Source organism: Pleurodeles waltl, chromosome 11 (assembly GCF_031143425.1).
Source record: "Pleurodeles waltl isolate 20211129_DDA chromosome 11, aPleWal1.hap1.20221129, whole genome shotgun sequence".
Taxonomy (NCBI): domain Eukaryota; kingdom Metazoa; phylum Chordata; class Amphibia; order Caudata; family Salamandridae; genus Pleurodeles; species Pleurodeles waltl.
This window is the reverse complement of record NC_090450.1, coordinates 363,064,506-363,083,925: the sequence shown is the minus strand read 5'-3', so window position 1 is coordinate 363,083,925 and position 19,420 is coordinate 363,064,506. Positions and strand designations below refer to the sequence as shown.

At 45.2% G+C, this 19,420-nt stretch overlaps 1 protein-coding gene across 3 annotated transcripts in view; it reads right to left on the bottom strand.

Moving 5' to 3' along the window:
• KIF1A (kinesin family member 1A) overlaps positions 1-19,420 on the bottom strand; it is a 3,950,406-nt gene that overhangs the window by 1,719,612 nt on the left and 2,211,374 nt on the right. For all 3 annotated transcript variants that reach the window (XM_069213666.1, XM_069213667.1, XM_069213668.1), the window contains exon 35: positions 14,533-14,599. In XM_069213666.1, the coding sequence (XP_069069767.1) occupies positions 14,533-14,599 (67 nt within the window). The remainder of the gene's footprint in view (positions 1-14,532; positions 14,600-19,420) is intronic.

Below are 19,420 nucleotides of genomic sequence, written 5' to 3'. Positions count from 1 at the left end.
TGCAAGTTTCCTTAGGACACACTACAAGTCGTGATAAGAATTATTGCAAGAACCAAGCAAGACTGCAATCAACAAATAGTGGATTCCTGGACCTGAAGACCTGTGAAGAGAGGAGAGCAAGTCCAGAAGTCACAGAAGATTCCAGGAAGGACAGGAGCCCCTGCCAACCTAGAGGATGGTGCAAAAGTGGATTCTCTAGTAAGAAGAAGAGTACAGCAGAACACCAAAGAAGATGGCTGTGGGTTCCTGCATGATGCAGGAGGTGTCCCACGTCGAATTGTTGGTTGCAGGCTATTTGCATCTCTGGATTCCGCCAACAACCCTTGGTTCACGCAAGTTCACGGTTTGCGTCAAAATGGAGCCGCCTGGACCCAGAAAGGACCTGGGGGTTTCATCTCTGACCGATGAGTCAGAGGGGGATCTCAGCACTGTAGAAAGCCAACAGAAGACCAGGCAGCACCCACGGCAGTCCCAGGACACGGGGACAAAGAAGATGGAAAACGCGGTCGTCGCAGCACAATAAAGGAAGGTCCCACGCCTTGGAAAAACAACTCAGTGAGTTGTTCATCGCAGGATGGAGTGCTGGGGACCTGGGCTGCTCTGTGCACGAAGGATTCTTGGAAGAAGTGCACAGAAGCCCAAGGAGCTGGAGAAGAGACAGTGCACAGGGGTACTGTCACAGCACGGGGAGGCAAGCTCTTACCTCCACTAAATTTGGACAGCTGGACCTTAGGACAGTCTGAGTTGCGTCAGTCCACCACCTGAGTTCCAGGGAGCACACTCATCGTCAGGAGAGGAGTCCCAGAGTGCCGGTCATCGTCGCAGAAGCAGGGAAGTGAATCCGTCACTCCACTGGAGATTCCTTTGGTTCTTCTGGTGCAGGATGAAGACAGGCAGTCATCAGAGTGTGCACACCTTGGAAACTGTTACAAATGCTGGTTGGAGCTGAAGTTTCAGGTCACAGGAGTCGTCCTGGATACTTTGCTGCAGTTACAGTGGTTCCTGGAGCAGATTGCGGTTGATCCGATGGTCAGAAGCCGAAGCAGAGGATTCCTGGAGGAGCCTTGCAAGCTGCATCTGAGGAACCACCCAGAGGAGAGACCCTAAATAGCCCTGAGAGGGGTCTCTGATGTCACCTGCTGGCACTGGCCACTCAGAGGTCTCCAGAGTGTCCGGACACCTTAGAATCCAAGATGGCTAATGCCAGGGACACACTGGATGACCTCTGGAACTGATTACTTACCTGATTTTGGTTGCTAGTGTATATATTGTGTATAATACTTACCTCCAGAAGGAGTATTTCCTCCAAGATATTTTTGGTACTGTGCCACCCAAATAAACTACCTTTATGTTTGGTAACACTGAGTATTGTCTTTTATTGTGTATAAGTACTGTGTAAGTATAAGTGGTATTGAAGGAGCTTTGCATGTGTCCTAGTTCAGCCAAAGCTGCTCTGCTACAGCTACCTATAGACAGCCTAAGCTGCTAGAACACTGCCTACATTTCACTAATATGGGATAACTGGAACTGGGATAAGGTGTAAGTACCTTAGGTACCCACAACATACCAGGCCAGCCTCCGACAACAAGACTAGTGGCCTGTTCGTCAGCTGGTTCAGGTTGCTTCTCCGTGTGTAGCTATATCCGCTATGCATGATGGAGAACTCACAGATAACCCACACCATTGACATAAATAACATTTTTGCTTCTTATCATTGGAACATATATACAACACAAACATTCAGAGGCACCACACAGATGCTCAACTACATACAGGAGGCGCCCTCTCCAGCTGTCTATAGCGCAGTGGTGAGGTGGCACTGGCCCTGACCAAATTCCACACTGGCCAGACCCCAGGCAGCGAAAGACTAACTCTAGAATTTGACAAAATGTTTCAAGGGCAGCTGATTCCACAGCTCCTGAAGCTCTACTGTGAGGCATGCGCAACAGGACAGTTGCCACAGTTGACCAAGTTTAGCCAGAACCAGTTTGAGGTTGATTCTTACAGCCCCCTATTCCTTCTTAACCTGGATTGCAGAATCATAGGAAAGGGAATGACCAACAGGATGATGGGGTTCTACCACACCATGTACACCAGAATCAGTGTGGGTTGCTGAGGGCCATAGTACTGTCCCCAAATTCAGAAGGCTATTTCATATTTTTAGTAGTATCAGTGCTGACTCCATCAGGGCTACCACAGCTTCCACAGATATGGAGAAATTATTTGAATTTGTGTAGTGTAATTCCCTCTAGGTGTCCTGCAGAGAATGGGATTTGAGCACAACATCATTAAATGGGTACAGCTTCTCTATGCAGCCCTGATGCTGGAGTTAAAACGGGTGGTGTAATCTCAGATGCTTGATCGGTGCAAGGTGGGATGTGTCAGGGGTGCCTTCTATTCCTGCTGGTGTTTGCAATGGCCATTGTAGGAGGTTGGCCTGCTTTGTAGTGGGTACCTATGGTACTTATACCAGGTCCAGTTATCCCTTATTAGTGAAATGTAGGCAGTGTCTAGAAGCCAGGCTCTCTAGAAGTAGCTGTAACTGAGCAGCCAAGGCTTATCCCAGGAGACAAGCAAAGCTCATGGAATACCACTGTAGTCACACAATACTCACACACATGAAAGAAAATACTCAGTGTTATAAAAATAAAGGTACTTTATTTTGGTGACACAAATGCCAAAAATACCATAGAGACTATATTACCTTATGAGGTAAGTAATATACAAATTATATACACTAGTATGCAAAATAAGGTGTAAAAACACAAAACTGTGAAAATCACAATAGTTAGAAATGGGCCTGGGGGAACACAAACTATACACTAACAAAAGTGGAATGCTAATGTTGGTTTCCCACCTAGGCAAGTGTAGTGTGTAGAGGGGCGCTGGGAGTATTAGAAAAAACAAAAGGTAAGTAATAGAACCCACCCCAGAGACCAGGAAAGCAGGAGTAAATCACAGTAAGACGCACAGGAGTCCCACAACATGGGGCCAAAGAAGGTGCAATAGGAGGTTCATGCAGCACTACAAGAAAGGATCCCACGCCGCCGGAGAACCACTCAGGAAGGTGCGCGTCTCAGGATAGAGTACTGGGGGCTGGAGCTGCACAGTGCACGAAGAACTTAGTGGAAGGATGCCAACAAGCCTTGGCAACTGCAAAACATGCTTCTTGTATGGGGGAGGCAAGCTCTTACCTCCACTAAAGTTGTACAGTAGGACATTAGGACCGCCGGGACCACTTCAGTCCACGTAGGAGGCTGGCCTGGCTTATAGTGGGTGCCTGATGGTACTTACACCTTGTGCAAGGTCCAGTTATCCTTATTAGTAGATTAGCAGTGTTCTAGCAGCTTAGGCTGATAGTGGTAGCTATAGCAGAGCAGCTTAGGCTGAACTAGAAGACATGCAAAGTTCCTACAATACCACTTATACCATATAGGTACTATATCATAAGAACACAATACTCAGGGCTACTAAAAATAAAGGTACTTTCTTTTAGTGGCAATGTGCCAAAAATATCTCAGAGGATATATTCCCTTAGGAGGTAAGCAAAATACACAAAATATACACACAAACCAAAATCAGGTAAGTAAAACAGTCAGAAAGTAGAGCAAACACTGTAGAATACAATAGGATGCAATAGGCCTAGGGGCCCGAGTGGACCCCTAGGCTAGTGTAGTGTGTAGAGGGTCGCTGGGAGTGTAAGAAAACACTAAGGGTGTCCAAGATACCCCACGCCCAGAACCTGAAAAGTAGGAGTAAAGAACTACTATTTCCCCAGAAACACACTAAACTCGTTATAGAGGATTTTGGAAGACCACAACAGACTGCAAAGCACTGAAGACGGATTCCTGGACCTGAGGACCTGCAAAGGAAGGGGAGGAAGTCCAAGAGTCGTGAAAGTGTCAAGGGGGGCAGGAGTCCACTAAACCCCGGATGAAGGTGCAAAATTGCTGCCTCTGGATGGAAGAAGCTAAAGATTCTGCAACAATGAAAGGAACTTCTCCTTCATGCAGAAGATGTCCCACGGAGTGCTGGAGGACGAAGAGTTGTTTCTTTGGAAGATGACCACAAACAAGCCTTGCAAGCTGCAAAGGTTGTGGATGAAGAAAAAGGGTGCTGCCCAGGTCCAGGAAGGACAAGGATGTCGCCACTTGGGAGAGGAGACAGAGGGGGCCCTCAGCAACGTAGAGAGCCCACACACAAGAAGGTAGCTCCTGCAGAAGTCCTTCAACACGGGTTTGTCGCGTAGGCTCTCATTATCCTAATGAGACTACTGGATTTTGAGCGGCAAGATCATTCACAGTGTGGGGGACTAAGTCTGGTCCACGGTGGATGACACTTGTCACTCTAAATCCGGGTTTTGCTCTGGATAAATAGCAGTGCCTCATCTCTCCCGATGGGTAGAGACAATTGGGCATCCGAGCACGACATCTTAGTACTTCTCAGGGAAGTCGTGGTCACTCAGGTCACAACCGGTTCTCTCATACACAGTAAGGTCTCATATATAAATGACAAAGGCAGTTTAAGTTTTAAAGATTGGTTTAATAAAACTACTTCATTTTAGATACTAAAGCGTGAGCTGCAATAACCAGAACTATGCAACACAGTAAAATGAAAATAGTAACGATGAGAGTGAAGCACAAGAATAAGGCTATCATAGTGCCGCTAGATTATTTTCTCTCTAAGTTATATTTCGAGCACAGCATGTGAAGCTCTAAGCCTGCCTTTCAGGTTCCCCCGGGAGGACATCAACCCTCATACCTGAGCAAAGGCCTGTAATCTCCATCAGCATCTGCAACAGGGCATTCAGCATCTAGTTGTCGGTCCCTGGCTGCAATCTCCCTCTTGACGTATACTAGGACTAGGAAGTGTTTTTATAACTAACACGCAGATGTTCTAAGAAAATGTCCCTACGTAAGGATGTGTATTTTCTACGAATACTGGAGACTAAACTTCTACCACGTTTACCGGCAATGTACCAGACTGTAGCATTGACTGAAGCACAGGGCGATCAAGAACACATTATTTGAGAACACAGTGCTGAACTAAGCTAAACAGTGTGATAGAAGAAATTAAAACAAGACTGTAAAACTGGTTATTGTAAAATAACAGTGCGAAGCTGAATAAAATATATTTAGGGCAAAGTACACAGCGGCCTAGTATGTTAAACTAATGTGCATGAAGCTATATTAAAAATGGCTACACTACAGGTTCAAGAAGACTGAGCATGGCATTCATCTTAACACTACGAAAGAGGGTCCCATGAAGCCGAAGGTCAGCTCGGGGAGTTTAGCAATGCAGGATGGAGTGCTGGGGACCTGGGCTTGGCTGTGCACAAAGGATTCCTTGGAAATGTGCACAGAGGCCCTAGCAGCTGCAGTTCACGTGGTGCACAGGATTACTGTCTGGAGAGGGGAGGTAATGACTTACCTCCTCCAAATTTGGACAGTTGGACCACTGGACTGTCTGGGTCACTTGAGTCCACAACTTGTGTTGCAGGGGCCACGCTTGTCAGGATGAGAGGGGTCCCAGAATACCGGTGACGCTGAAGTTTGGTGCCTTCTGGAGCAGGGGGACGATTCCGTCAACCCACGGGAGATTTCTTTGTGGCTTCCAGTGCAGGATGAAGGCAGACAGCCCCCAAAGCATGCACCACCAGGAAACAGTCGAGAAAGCCAGCAGGATTAGGCACTACAATGTCGCTGGTAGTCTTCTTGCTACTTTGTTGCAGTTTTGCAGTCGTCCTGGAGCAGTCAGTGGTCGATCCTTGGCAGAAGTCAAAGAGAGAGGTGCAGAGGAACTCTGGTGAATTCTTGCAAGTCGTTATCTGAGGAAAAGCCTACAGCAGAGACCCTAAATAGCTCTCAGAGGAGGATTGGCCACCTAGTGAGGTAAGCACCTATCAGGAGGGGTCTCTGACATCACCTGCTGGCACTGGCCACTCAGAAGCCTCCAGAGTACCCTCACACCTCTGGATTCAAGATGGCAGAGGTCTGGGAAACACCGGAGGAGCTCTGGGCACCACCCCTGGGGTGGCGATGGACAGGGGAGTGGTCACTCCTTTCCTTTGTCCAGTATTACCAGATCAGGGACTGGGGGTCCCTGAACTGGTGTAGACTGGATTATGCAAGGAGGGCACCAAATGTGCCCTTCAGAGCATTTCCAGTGACTTGGGGAGGCTACCTCTCCCATGTCTGTAACACCTATTTCCAAATGTAGAGGGTGTAACACCCCTCTCCCAAAGGAAATCCTTTGTTCTGCCTTCCTGGGCTTGAGCTGCTCAAGCAAAGGGAGGGCAGAAACCTGTTTGAAAGGTGGCAGCAGCTGGGGCTGCCTAGAAAACTGCAGAAAGTTGGAATTGCAATACTGGGTGTCCTCTAAGGAGCCCCCAGAGTGCATATAATCATATAACCAATGCTTGCAAAAGCACTGGGGTAGGATTCCAACATGTTTGATACCAAACATGCCTATGTTCAGAGTTACCATTATGTAGCTGGACATAGGTAGTGACCTATGCCCAGCACAGGCCTAAAATGGCATCTGCGCACTCACGAAGTCTAGGAAAATGGTCCTGGCGGTCGTGGGGGCACCTCTGCTAGTGCAGACGTGCCCTCACACACAGATACTCTGCACCCTGCTTTCAGGGCCGGAGGGCCTGCTATAGGGGTGACTTATAAGTGACCTGGTGCAGTGCAAATGGCAGTGAAACGGTGCATGCACCTTTTCACGCAGGCTGCAATGGTAGTCCTGCAGAAGCCTTTACATGGGCTCCCTATGGGTGGCAAAAAATATGCTGCAGCCCATAGGGATTCCCTGGAACACCAATGCCCTGGGTACCTAAGTACCTTATACTAGGGACGTATAAGGGGGCACCAGTATGCCAACTGTGGATGAAATACTGGGTTACCAGTATGTAATAATCATAATTTAAGGGAGAGAGCATAACTACTGTGGTCCTGATGAGCAGGATCCCAGTAGTCAAACACACTGACAAACAGGGCCAAAAGTGGGTGTCAAGCTAGAAAGAGGCTACTTTCCTACAGACGTGTAACCCTTCCATGTCATGTTGTGCAAACTGGAGTGGGTATCAGGATCCATATCAATGGGCATACGCACACCCTCTCGTTTGATGTGGACGGAGAAAATAATACAGTTCCCGCAAGACCACACAGAAGGCCTGCCACTTCCCCTCGAGGAGCTCTGTAAATTTGGGGTCATTCGGGCATAGACATGAATACGTCTGTCTCTTTCAGCTGACTGAAAGTGATGTAGGTATGTTAGCACTTCCAGTGATCCTCGGCTTCCACGTAGAACACACCATACTTAAATATCGGGCAGTAAATGTGTATAGGGATCAGCAAGATGTACTCCAGGGTAATCTTAGATGGGCGCTGATGTTTGCCAAGATCATTACAGACTTTTGGGGCAGGCTGCCATTGTTGGTCATGGGCCTTGTGCCACTCGTCAAAATGATGCTGCTGTCCATATTTTTATACTTCTTTGCACGTATCTGTGGAAACTGCCCCCTTGTTGCAGTACCCCTCCCATTTTTTGCGGGGTTTCTGAATGCAACTTGGACTGGAGTTCACTGGGACCCTGCCAACCAGGACCCTGTTGCTAGTCTTCTTTCCCTAAACTTGCAAAAATATTAATGCAATTGGCAAAACCTTTAGCTGCCATCTTAAGTCCCTAGTAAATGGTACTTTGGTACCCAGAACATGAGATACTAAGGGTTGGCCCCTGAGGGCAGCAGCACAGATTGTGCCACCCTCAGGGACCATGCATCCAGATGCACCCAGCACTGCCATTGCAGGCTGAGTGTCCTGGTGCAATCCTAAAATGCAAACTCGACATGGCACACAGCCTGTGTTACCTGTTCACTATACACTGCATGCATTATAGATAAGCCACGCTGCTGGCAGGCCTTCCAGCCCTAAGGCAGGGTTTACTATACTACATGTGTGGGTGTAGATACATGGACAATATGCCCCTACTGTGTCCTTGCCAAACTTGGGACATATTAAGTGAACAGATGCATTTTAAATGCATGTGCTGGACACTGGTCAGTATGAGTTTCACAGCTACATGACGGCCACTCTGAACCATGGGCTGTTTGGTATTAAACAACTCAGAATAATAAATTCAAACTGGTACCAGTATTTGATTTACTGGAAAATGTACCCAGGGGCCATTTGAAAGGTGACCCTTGCAAAGCTAACTAACCCTGGCATGGTTGATGGCTGGTCACAACCAGAAAAGATTCTGGAACCCTGGGGTCAGAGCCTCTGCTCTCTGGGTCCAAAAACAAAGCCCTTCCTGGGCAAAGGTGTTACACCTCCTCCTCTAGGAATGTGCACAGCCGTGCGAGCTTCAAAGGGATTGCCAACCTTGAAACTTGACCTCCAGCTCTGCTGCTGGCAGCAGATGGCTGCAACATTGCAAACCCTCCCTTTTGGCAGGAGCAACGGTGGAAAAAATGCACAAAGGTCAGGAGGAGTGGCCACCCCCAGCTTGCACCACCCCTAAGGTGTTGCATGCGGTGTGATCCCTCGATTTAATTTTACTCCATCGTGCATTGTAGGAAAATAGCCAATCAGGGATAGGGAAGTGACTTCTGCCCACAGGAAGTGCTCACTTAGTGGGTGTAGTCACCCGAAGGTACATGACGCATTGATCACAACTAAGTAATCTCCTGAATGCCCACTACAGTATTTAGTGCACACCCGTAGACCTGCAGATCAGATTCGACGAACACAAGAAGGCCAGTGACAAAGAAGATCCAAGGCACAAGAACTGAAGACCTGCTGCACCAAGAAAAAGGTACCAAACCCTGCCTGCTGCATCCAGGACTGAACAATCGCCGCTGAGGGGTTGACTGGACATAAGACAGACTCTACAAAACACCAGAGGACCTCCAAACTTCTTAAAATTGCCAAGGAACTTCCTCCAGAGTGAAGACTTCACTCCCTGCAAGAAAGAAGCAAAGACCAGTGAAGTCCAGTTCACAGTCATGCTGCTGACCAATGAATGGGACACTGCAGCAGGACCAAAATCCATCATATGGACCCGGAGGACAAACCCTGCAAGAGTACCAAAGGGCATATTTATACTCTGTTTGCATTGAATTTGCTTCATTTCTTTTACGCAAATTCGGCGCAAAACTAACTCCACTTTTATATGTTGACGCTAGACACGTCTAACGTCAAAATATTGGAGTTTGTATCATTTTTTAAATGCATGAACCTACCTTGCGTCAATGAGATGCAAGGTAGGCGTTCCCATCTACAAAATGGTGCTAACCCCATACCCATATTTATCACCACATGCTAAAATGACGCACAGGTGGGAGGAGGGGCTAAATAATGGTGCAAAGCTTGCTTTTCACCATTATTATTACCACCTAGGTCAGACCGGGCGTTAGCGGACCTGTATACCCATTTCCATAGTTGAACACCATGGAATGGGTCCACAGGTGACATCCTAAAGCCCAAGAACACCCCCACCCACACCAGAGGGACACCAGGTGATGGAGGACCCCATCCCAAATAAGTAGGGTAAGTATTTTATTTTTTAAATTGAAGTACCATTGGGGGCCCAACCTGGGGCCTCCTGCATGGCACAGGGTGCATTGGCCATGCTCCGGGGACATTGGCCCCCTGTGCTGTCCATTGAGGCGGTGGCCATGACTCCTGTCTTTTATAAGACAGAAGTCATGTGGTATGGATGGTTTTGCTTCAGAAAATGACGCTAGGCTGGTTAGAAGCAATTTTTCCTCTAGCCAGCCTAACGTAATTTTTTGGCCAAAATCCCCTTCTCCGATACCGTCACCCCCACCCGCCTAACGTCTTTTTTTTTTTTACTCTAGCCCACCCTTTACGCCAGATTGCACCTTTTCATTAATATGGTGCCAGCTGGCGCTATGCTTTTTGACGTAAAACTGCGCAAACACAGTTTTGCTTCAAAAAGTATAAATATGGGCCCAAGTTTGGTGGCACTGCAACCTCCAGTGGCTGAAACGTGCAATCGCAAGGGATACAGGATCCCCAATGTAGGACACCCATTCCGGACTTTAAAGGGACCAGGAGCAAGCTTCAGTGGAGGGACTTCAGGGAACGGAAGAACCTGCAAACTACCTTCAAAGTGACCTGCCTACTGCTTCCAAAGGCACCTTTACGCACAGCTGTTGCATGACCTATCTGCTCTGAACCTGGCCTCCCTGGGCCCTGTTTGGAAGAACCAGCTGTGCTCTAAGAGTACCCCATCCCTTGTGACCTCTAAACTCCGAGGCGACCCACTTGACTTACATTGAAGTCCGTCTGTACAGAGTTTTTCCAAGTGGTCCCCCTCCGTTGTCCTGCTGCAGCTTTAAAGACTTTCTGTAGCTGCTTCCGCTGAAAGCAGGAGCCGCTCAAACCTTTCCGGCTGGTCGACAGGACCCATCAAAGACCTTGACCTAAAAACAGGATGAGACATTGGTAAATGCATTATATGCATTGTTAAAGTTTTCTCTTATTGATTCCTTTGTTGCGTAATTATGCAAAAAAAAAACTATTTTTGTATACTTTGAAAAATCATTCCTTAAAAAGTACTTACCCGATTTTGATGATCTTGGGCCTAAACATATTATAAAAATCTGAAGTATTTTTGTAAATTGGTCTCAAGTCATTCTTTTGAGTGTGTGTTTTGCTTTATTGATACTGTGAGTCCAACACATGCTTAGAACATCTCCAGGATGGGCTTAACTGCTCGACCAAGCTAGCATAAAAATTAGAGCATTAGGTGGTCTAGTTTTTACCTCTGTAAACCAAGGTTGGGTTGCTCGGACTCTCTACACAGTGCACATAATCTTTGTACACTATATATAGAGCCAGCCTCCTAGAGTATCCAGCTGCAACTCAATTTTCTTTTTTTCCATTACCTCTTCCCATTACTTTCAGAATTAATATGGGAGGCAAGCAGAAGAAGAGTGGCTTATATCTTCCTATAGGTGGGGGCGGATTCAGTGTCCCCGACTTTGAGTCATACTACTTGACAACACAGCTTCAGAGTGTGGCAGGATGATTAAGTCCAGGCACCTTATGTAGGCTCATAAATCTGCAAACAGTATTGATCTCCATAAATGTCTGTGAGTATGTGTTTGGTAACAAGTGCAAAGCTCTAGTTGTGTCCAGACTGCTGTGAGCAGCACACTGTAACTGGCACCAATACCTGCGTAGGAGGCCTGGTGTGCTCCAGAGGTCTCTTGATGGGCATTGACTGGGGATAGGAAGGGTGGAGACACCAGTGTCAGTGTCATTATGGAACCAGGGGTGGATCCAGAGGGTCTGGCTGGCGTCAAGGGCGAGCCACTGACAGTAATCCAGCAGAGGCAACTTTCGTCTCGCTGGTGCCTGAAGGCACACCAGAGGGAGCCGCTGGCACAGAGATGGAGTGCATGGCATCGCAGAACTCCTGGATTTGGGCAGGAGTCAATTCAGTTCCCTGGAACTCGGGGAATCATGGAGTAGCCCTAGCTGTGCACTCCGTGGGTGAAATTCAGGAAGGTGCCTTGAAGCACAAAGCTTGCTAGGAGGAGTCGAAGGACACTGACGTCTTGTTATTGGGCTTACTGAACTTTGTTGACAATGACTTAGATCAGGATGACAGCTGTCCACAGGATCAGCTTTGAGAACGAGCCTAAGATCTCCTGAGGAATCTGGACCAGGATTGTTGTAAAGCCCTCATCTGCTCTGCTGCCAGGAACTTAACCACCGCTCCCAAATTGCCTTTGAGTGCATGAATCTACAGTCCTGTGCAGGCCTTGGGGTGTGGATCGACACCAGGCAAATCAAGTGTGGGTCAGAGACAGACATCTGTCTGTGACATTCTTAACATGGTTTAAGCTTCGTGGGTTTGTTGAGAGACATCCCTAGTACACTAGAAACAAAGCTCAAAAAAGTAAACAAATATTTGAACAAAGTGGTAAAAAAATGACTAAGGTAGCTCTCAAGACTAACACTGTTGGTGCAGAAAGAAAGAAACTGATATCAACACTACAGGGTGGTACCTATATAGGCATGCTGTCTACATCGAAAGCAAGCTACTTTCGATGCAGACAGCATCAATGTGAAGTTGCATGATGCCACCTACTGTCGTGCAGTCATAAAAATCTTATAGTTAGAAGTAAAAATATGAATTTTTAAAAATTAAACTGCAATATAGTGCTTAAAAGAATAAAATGCCAACTGGAACTATCTGTTTAAGTGAGACCAGGTGAAATCTGAAAAGCAAGGTCAACAGCGATGGAGCTCAGGTCGGATACAGGGACCAACTTTGGCTGGCTGAAATCTGTACCTTGGTGTGGGGTTGCGTCAGTGTCAAGGGAGGTTGCAAGAAATGATCCGAGGAGCAGCTCAGTTGATGCGTCGTCGTCAACCCTGGCGATGCATTGGTTCCCAACCATCCAATTGGGGATGCGTCGCTGCTGAGTCCCTGAGATGTAGGCGATGAGCCGTTGTCGAGGTGCACAGCTGGTGATGCAATGTCTCTTGAAGCGGTGAAGCATGATTCATCAGCATCGAAGGCAATGCGTCAGTTCCAACTGGGGCAATGAGGACAATGCATGGATTCTACAGCTGCAGCACTTTATACCCACTTCCAAGGGGACTGGATTGGCACCACTTGGAAGGGCAAGACTTTCAGGAAGCAAAGTCCAGGTGCTGTTGCGAGATGGAGTGAAGCCTTTGATTTCCCTGAGACTTCATAATAGGAGGCAAGCCAGTAGGCCCTTGGAGTCACTTTGGGGATGCAGAGATGCAGGTCCAGTCCTTCTCACTCCAAGGCAAGGAGGGCAGCAGGGAAGGCGCAGCAGAGCAGGAGTCCAGCAGAGTGACAGTCCCTTCAGCAGCAAAGTAGTCCTTTTTCCTGGCAGAATGTCCTCAGGTCTAGAACTGTACTGACTTGATGGGGTCAGTTGTCCAGTTCTTATACCCAGTGATGTCTTTGAAGTAGTGGAGACTTCAAAGAGAGGCCTTTGAAGTGCACAGAGTCTCTGCCCTGGCTCCTGACACTACATGGGATTATACAGCCCTTTGTGCAGGCTCAGGACACAGCAGTCAGGTGTGTCAGCTCCCACTCCATCCCATCCTGCCCAGGATGGGCTGCTAGGACAATAACGGTACATCAGTTACACCTAAGCTCTCTGTGTGTATTGCTATCTGGAGGGAATGCACAAGAACCCAGTTGTCACCCACCCGGACATGTATTCAGAGACTGGCAGAAGGCATTGGATGATTTAAAGTATGAATATGCCAACTTTCTAAAAGTGGAATTTTCAGCATTACAATTTAAAATCTCACTTCACCATAAGACGTGATTTTAAATTGTGATTCCAGAGACACCACACTTGGGGGTCCCATCTCTTCCCAACTGGGAATCACACTTATAAAGTGTAATAAGGTAATTCCAATGTTACTTATGAGAGAAATGGGCCTTGCAGTAGTGAAAACAAATGTAGGGGTTTTTCACTACCTGGACATGTAAAACTAAAAAGTACATGCTGATGTTTTAAATACACTGCACCCTGCCCTTGGGGCTGTACAGGACCTAACTTAGGGGTGACCTATATGTAGTAAAAAGGAATGTTTAAAACTGCACACACAGGCTCTGCAATGGAAGACCTGAGCCATGTTTGAAGGGATAATGCAGTGGGTGGCCCAATCAGTGCTGCAAGCCCACTAGTAGCATTTATTTTGCAGGTTCTGGGCACAGGTAGTGCACTTTACTAGGGACCTATAAGTAAATTAAATATGCCGATTGTGAATACGCCAATATTATCATGTTTTAGAAAAGAGCACAAGCATTTTAGCACTTGTCAGCATGGTAAAGTGTCCAGACTCCTAAAGCCCTAAAAAATGAGGTCAGCAAAACAGGAGGTCAGAAGACAAAAGGTTTGGAGAAGACAGACCAAGGATGACAGGTCTAACAGTGAGTATTAGCACTCTAGTACTACTCAAGCACTACCAAATGCAGTATGATGATAGGCCCCATACTTTACACTGTATTTACAAAACTAGAATAATTGGAAACTAGCAATACATTCCTGACACATTTCCTCACAATCGCAGATCCACCCTACTCTACATGCACTAAGATATAGTTTCATACAGGGTGGGAAGGTGTCATGCAAATGACGGTGAAAATCAACAAAATCTCAAGTTTGTAGGTAATAACCTATCTTGTGAGGCATGCAACGCTTGCTCCCCACCCATGTGAGTAGACTTTCCCCAAAGCAAAATGTCCTCGTACTGGCATAATTTTAATTGTGACTAAATCACATTGTGAATGTAAATTCACTTTTTTTCTGAATACAAAACGTGCATTTTAAATTAATAAAATAAAGTATTTATACAAGTAAACTCAAGGTGCCTGTCCAAATGAGTTTCAGCATTGGATCCCAAGCATACATTGATTGAGAGGAGGTCACAGCAGCAGTGCATTCCCAACAGGCAGATCTTTAATGAGGACATGCAGCAAAGGGTGCTTTAAATGTACCTGGTGTAGGAGGAAAGTTCCTTGGCATGGCATCCCTCCACGGTGGTCTACGACAGCAGGAACATAACTAGAAGAAAACACATTGAATTGGTAGCAAGAAATTAACATCACTGCCATCATAGATATCTGATTGCATGGAGTACGAAACACATGTGTGTTCAACAATACAGTATTGCGCAGTGAGGAAAATGCAGAAAGTAAAAACATGTGTTTGTGTACTGGAAGAAACATCTCCCACTTGGCTGCAATAGAATCGACTTCTGATCGGAGGGATGCCACGTGTAGGAGCAAAATTACAATTAATACATTTATGTGTGTGTATAAGTTAGCAAAAGTAGGCCGCACAACTAATTTACTGGGCCTTAGCCTGGTTACACTGGCTTTTAGGAATTTAATTGTGTACATGTTTTCATTTATACAGTGTTTTTAATTTTCACATAAAGTAGACAAAATGTGTTCTGTTCTGTGGTCAAGTTTATTTTTGCTGTAACACTTTACTAGCTCCAGAGGAAGCCTGCTGCTTGCCCGATGAACACACATAATTTTTATATGTTCAAGGTTGATATTTTTGCTAGTAGATCTATGCCTTATTCATATTTTCTAGCAGATATGTCACTTCCACTAGTATGTAGGTTAAAAGTCCTACTTGATTATACATTTTGGCTGGGTTCATAGAGTGAGACTGTTTTACATAATAAAACTTCTGAATGATGATTGGCTTTTATTAATATAATAATATTAGTACAGCCCATGTGGCACTTCACACCTTACTAAGGGTTTGATTCTCTACTGCTAAAAACCTCTAAGAAATGTTGCTTTTGTGATGTTTGCTAGACTTTACTTGCCTTTAGAAATAAGCAGTCTCTATGGCAGATTGTGTCTTGCTTTCACACTTAGAGATGTTAAGAGATTTTCTGAGATTGCTATTGAGCATGTTGCTATGATTGTGTGCTCTTTGACTTTTAAGTGCGGAGCTCTCTGAACAGAAAATACAGGAGAGATAGAGGCAGACATTTCCACTCATAGCATAATAAATAGCATTTTGTTGCACGTGTGTGTTAGAAATTGGGTTTTTGGTTGGCAGAGGAATGCACCCTGTCCAGACAGGAACCACAATCCTAGTCAGGATAAGTCAGATAGACACCATAAATTGACCTGGGTTCACCCTCTGGTAACTTGGCATAGAGCAGGAAGGCTTAACTTAGGAGGCAATGTGTAAAGTATCTGTGCAAAACTTCAAACAGTAAAGCAGTGACAACACCACAAACAAAGATAGCACACTGGCTAGAAAAATAGATCTTAATTTAAAGAACAAAACAAGACCAAAATGACAAAAATCCAATAGGTAGAAGTCGAGATGTGAATTTTTAAAAATGAAACTGCAATATAGTGCTTAAAAGCAGAAAATGCCAACTGGGTTTATCTGGTTGCGCTAAACCGGGTGAAGCGTTGAAAAGTTAGTCAACCGAGATGGAGCACGGGCCAGGGAAAGGGACCAATTTTCTCCAGCTGGAATCCGTACGTTGGTGTGGGGTTGCGTTGAGGGAGGTTTAGTGGAGCGATGTGAGGAGCAGCTGATTCGATGCGTCGTCTTAGATCCTGGCTGTGTAGGTGACACATTGGTTCCTAACCGTGCAATTGGGGATGTGTCGCTGCTGAGATTCCTCAGATGCAGGCAATACACCGTCATCAAGTGGCGCAGCTGGCGATGCAATGTCTCCTGAATCCAGCAGTCTCATTGTTACAATGAGAGCCAGCACAACAACTTCAAAGAAAGGCCTTTGAAGGAAATACTTTACTTGCCTTTAGGAATGAGCAGTCTCCATGGTAGATTGTGATTTGATTTCATACTCCGAGATACTAAGAGATTTTTCTGATACTCCATTTGAGCATGTCGCTAATATTTTGTGCTCTTTGACTTCGAACATTTTTGCTCTTGTTTTATGATATTGAAGTTAATTTGAATTGACTAACCATTTGCTTTTTGCCACCTGTAATGATTGTAAATTTAAATAAAGCTTTATGGTTTTTACTTGAATCTTCACTCAAGTGGATTTTCCTGTGTGGATTTTCCTATTAGGGATTACTTTTAAATCAATGCTTAGGGCCCTCATCCTTTGGGACTTACAAGGCCTGATCTGTCTTATCGGCCCTTGTAATGACAAAAAGTGGCAAACATTTTTGATAGCAGACAATGGTTGAGGACAAGCTGGATGCATTTTTTGGCTTATCAAATGATGAACATGTCAGTTTAATTCTTTTACTTTAAATGCACTTTCTCTAAATTGTTTGAGTTAGGATCCTTTATGTTTAGGTCATGGAATTGTGTATAGTATACTGATGAACAGGATCGGTTGAAGCAGTTGAGAGTTGCATTACATAACTATAAATAAGGTTTTGTGAAGTGATTTTCCCTTCATATGATGTGCTTTCTTATGTGGAATGTTGTGCGCCTTGAGGTGAGTGCTTTGGAGTGAGTAAATTGTTCTGTGAAGTGTCGATTTACACAATAGATCGTATTGCGCTGGTGTTCTGCTAATGGTTTTGTGTTTCATTTGGCATTTGCACAACTGCATTGAAGTCAAAATTGTTATGTTTCGCACAAAACATTACACACGTTGCTGAAATTACTTTAAATTGTTTTAATTTGTTTTTGATGAACATATTTTGATATAAAGTGCTTTTTGGTCTTATGTGTAAGGTTAGCGGATTCAAAGAAGTTCAAGAACTTGAGATAAATATTTAAATTGCCTGCTGAAGGAGTGTGACGCCGCACATCAATTCAAGTTCATAGGTTAGTGAGCTGTAGGTTTTTAATGGAATAGTTGTGAAATAACTTACTAAGGTTATATTGTTCATTTGTTTGTGCCCATGAAATAGAAGCACTGACTCAAAGTTGATTACCACTGGTTGGAAATCAATTTTAGGGCCTAACTTAGACGCTGGTGGACAGCCAGTAGATCCACATGGGGACGGAGTACATTGGTCCATCCCCATGGTGGAGAGGCTGCCCACCTAAGGTACAAAGGTCCACAAAGCAGATGACCATTTACAAAGGCATTGGGAGGAACGTTCTTCATGGCAGTTCCTCCCAATGCATGTTACTGTTTTCTGCAGTGTTGTGTTGGAAAGATTCAGCCGTACAGCAAACAGTGTTCTTTTTTATATTCAGAGCGGGATTTTCTTTTTGAAAAGAAAAAAAATAATGCTCCCCCTTTCACAGGAGGCTTCTTCCATGGCGGGAGTAGCATTAGAATGGTTTTACCATTCCTTACCTGCAGTAAACAGAACTGACTACATGTCCGCTGTTAGACCTGACAGCATTATTGGGGTCTTCCCCACCCCCCAACTTTTTTGCCTCCCTCCTCCACTTTTCCAACCTCGTTCTTACTGGTAATAGGACTCTGTGCACTTTACCACTTCTAACCAATGCTCAAGTGCTTGAGCTCACTCCTCAAAACATGGTAGTATTGGCTTATCTCTAGTTGACATATCTATTTTTACATGTAAGTCCCTAGTAAAGAGCACTATATGTGCCCAGAGACTGTAAGTTAATGCTACTAGTGGGCCTACAGCGGTGATTTTGCCACCCAGTATAGTAGTCCTATGATATTGCCTGCCCCAAACCTTCCTTTGTATTACATATAAGCCACCACCAGCATTAGCCCTGGGCAGCCCAGAGGGAACGTTGCTATGTACTTTTATGTTTTACATGTACTGGTAGTGAAAAACTCTTGAATTCATTTTGCAATATTGCAAAGCCTATCTCTCCCATAGGATAGCATTGGTATTTCCTTATTACAATTTATAAGCATTATTTCCAAGTGGGAATAAATAATTCTTCCAAGTTTGGTGTCTCTGGAATCACAATTTAAAAATCACAACTTATAGTAAAGTTTGATTTTAAATTGCAATGTTGAAAATTCCACTTTAAGAAACTTGGCATTTTCTTACCTTAGCCAGCTGGTGCCTGCTGCCTGTCTCTGATCACATGTCTACAGTGGGAGATAGCTGGGCTTTATGTATCCCCCCTAGAAAGCCACACACAATGGCAGTTTAAGTGTGCCTCAATGGGCCATCCAGGCAGGATGGGAGGGAGGAGCTGGATCCAGCCTCACACCTGAATAGGCTGTGTCTTGTCCACTCACAAAGGACTGCATACCCCCTCTGTAGAAGGTCTTAAGCCAGGGCAGGAAGGGTAGGACATTTATGCACTTCAAGGGCCTGCCTTTGAAGTCTTCCCTACTTCAAAGGCATCACTGCGTATAAGAAATGGACCTCAGACACCACCAATTCTGTATCGCAACCCTTTGCAACAAGGATTAAAAGTACTTTGGTTCAGTAGGCCTAACTGGGTCCCTGTAGCTGGCCCATGCTCCATAGTGGTCGTCCTGAACTTTGAACTTTTGACTTTGTCCCAGTCTAATGCAAGCAGATATCCTCAATGGCACCTCTTGGTGCTATTTTTAATTAACTCTTAGAAATTCATATCTCGAATTCTTTATTTAATTTTATTTATTAAATGCACAAATATTCTTCTAAACTGGTTTGGAATCTTTTTGTGAGGTGTTTTCACTGTTTTCTTATTTGAGGTGTTGCACAAATACTTTACACATTGCCTCTAGGTTGAGTGTGACTGCTCTGTGCCAAGCTACAAGAGGATGAGCACAGGTTAATTTAGGGTTTGCTTATGTCTTAGTCTGACTAGGACTGTGGTGCCCCTTGACTAGGGCTTACACCCCAGTCAGACAAAAATACAATTTGCAACATCCGCCCATCTAAGTTGGGTGGGAGAACATGTAGCCATTTCTTCAATAGTGTTTTCTCCCCCGGGCTGTAAGAGAAGTTTGACCACTGCAGAGACAGAGTAGTCTACACCATGGACACA